Raw genomic sequence first — 2,287 nt, forward strand, 5'->3', positions numbered from 1 at the left:
TTNCATAGTTGGCACTTAGTTTTGCCTTTTGGGACTAGGCAATTTCGCCCAGTTCTCTTATAGGTCTACGCCATTGGGGATCATGAGCCATGGGACGCATAGGTAGGGCTTCTCTGACGTTTTGACCAAATATGAGTTCTGCAGGGGATTGGCCTCCGTACCGAGGAGTTTTACGGAACGCCAAAATGCCGTAGGAGATTGCGTCAGGATCATGAAGAGCTCCAAGTACTAGTTTCTTCATGGCTTCAACCGCTGCCTCAGCACGGCCGTTGGATCGAGATAGAAGGGGGGATGATGGTTCAAGGAGTCTGCCCCATTCAGCAAGGAAGGTTCGGAACTGGTGTGAGACAAATTGTGGAGCATTATCCTGTTGAAGTGTATTAGGCACTCCTGTCGCCAGGAAGATGGTGTGGAAGCTGTTGATGAGAGTATGAGAGGTCATGTTGTGGATGTGGGCCAAAGACGGCCAGCCTGCGAATTCGTCCGTGGTAACTAAGTGATGTTTCCCATTGGCCTTAAAAATGTCTGCATGCATCTTCTCGAACGGTTGGCTTGCTTTGGGGATGTGCTGGAGAGGCTCTGGTGCATGTGATGGGAGGCGTCCTTGGCATACTTGGCATCTCTGAACTGCTTTTAATATATCGTGGTTGATGCCCGGCCACCACACTGACCACTGAGCCCGGGCTGTTGTCTTTGTTATGCCCTGATGAGCAGAATGCAGTTGCTGAAACATCTTTCGTCGAAGGGATTCTGGGATTTATTTGACGCCTTATTAGTATCTCAACAACTCTTCCAAGGTTTGGCACGTCCTTGAGGGCCTGACTCATGCGGGCGTTGAAGACGTCAGAGCTGCCGTGCTAACCCATGGGCATGTGCCGGTATCTATAACGCCCCATGGGTGTGACGAATGTGATGAGCCGGCGGCTGGCTGGACTAAGACCAATCTGATGGAATCCCTTCAGCCCATCTAGAACGGTGAAAAATTGGGCAGAGGTTGGGATGCTGGAGACCACCGTGAAGGGTGCTGCTCCATAGTAGGTGGGACGAATGGTGGCCTTGCTTAGTTCCCTCAAGTCAACGGTAATCCGGGCTTTCTTGGCGTTCTTCTTCCACGTCACTACCATGGGGTTGAGCCATTTGCTAGGGTTGTTTTCATCCCCTGCAGGTTCTAGAATGCCCATTACCAGTTGTTCTTGGAGTTCGTTCTCAAATGCTTGTTTCAGGTTAATGCGGATGGGGCGATTGGAGTAAGTAGTGATGGGTTTAGCATTTGGGTACAGTTTGATGGTAACCTCCCCACCATCCATAACTCCACACTTGCCAGAGAGTGCCTTAGAGTAACAAGTGGCAAGGGTGCTCCACAGAGGTTGTGTGGTCGTGTCCAAGCTGCTGATGTTTGTGTGGTGTTTAGGATTGCCACCCTGCAAGCATTTACTGGTCAGGATGTCGAGGTGAAGCAAGATGCCCTTGACAAGATAGACGAGCGCAATCCATTGATGATCCACACCTTTCTCTCCTCATGGCAGCCCGACGGAGGAAAATGCAAAAGGGCTGTGAAGGACCCACAGACGGACCAACCATGACGAGATCCGTTAGCCATCTGAGGAGCGGCGGGGGATGGGTTATTATCCCTGAGGTATGATGGTATGCCTCCAAAGGCCACAAACTCATCCATAGGAATGGCTGTGATGTTGGCACCAGAATCTGGTAGGAAGCAGAGGGTGGCACCAACAGTTGGCTGGGCCTTTACTTTAATGACTACTTGGGCCATGTCCAAGTTGCCTGTGTTGAACACGTTTGAGAAGGACATACCAAAAAAGACTGATGGTATTGCTATACCATCAGCAAGCAGATTGGTTGTCCACATTATATCGATTGACCCGTTGGTTGGTGCCCAATTGTCATCCTGCATGTCAGTTGCCTGGGCTTGAGTGCTCCCTGATGATGTTGGATACTTTGATTGCTTAGGAGGGTCCTTTGGGTTCATGCCATACGGGTTCTGGGTGCACATCCGATTGAAGTGACCCGTCCTCTTACACCATTTGCAGGTGTGAACGACAGCTGGGCATGATCTGCCCCGTTGGTGGTGGTGGGGCGTAACTGCACTTGTTGCACCTAGGTTCCAATTGGTTCTTTTGTCCGCGGCCGGTCGAACGTTTCATGGCGGATGTACGGTACAGCAGGACCTAGGTTCCAATTGGTTCTTTTGTCCGCGGCCGGTCGAACGTTTCATGGCTGACCCCAAGAAGTTGACGCTGGCCCCCATGTTAGCAGGGGTGTTGGGGGG

The 2,287-nt window shown here is 51.3% G+C and overlaps 1 protein-coding gene across 1 annotated transcript; it reads right to left on the reverse strand.

Annotated features, from left to right (window-relative positions):
- Nucleotides 1-34: 34 nt before the first annotated feature.
- Nucleotides 35-535, reverse strand: LOC131890721 (uncharacterized protein K02A2.6-like). Its single transcript, XM_059240128.1, has one exon. It carries the CDS (start codon nucleotides 533-535, stop codon nucleotides 35-37), a length of 501 nt encoding a protein of 166 aa, XP_059096111.1.
- Nucleotides 536-2,287: the final 1,752 nt, after the last annotated feature.

The sequence above is a fragment of the Tigriopus californicus genome, chromosome 11, assembly GCF_007210705.1.
Source record: "Tigriopus californicus strain San Diego chromosome 11, Tcal_SD_v2.1, whole genome shotgun sequence".
In the NCBI taxonomy this organism is placed as follows: Eukaryota; Metazoa; Arthropoda; class Copepoda; order Harpacticoida; family Harpacticidae; genus Tigriopus; species Tigriopus californicus.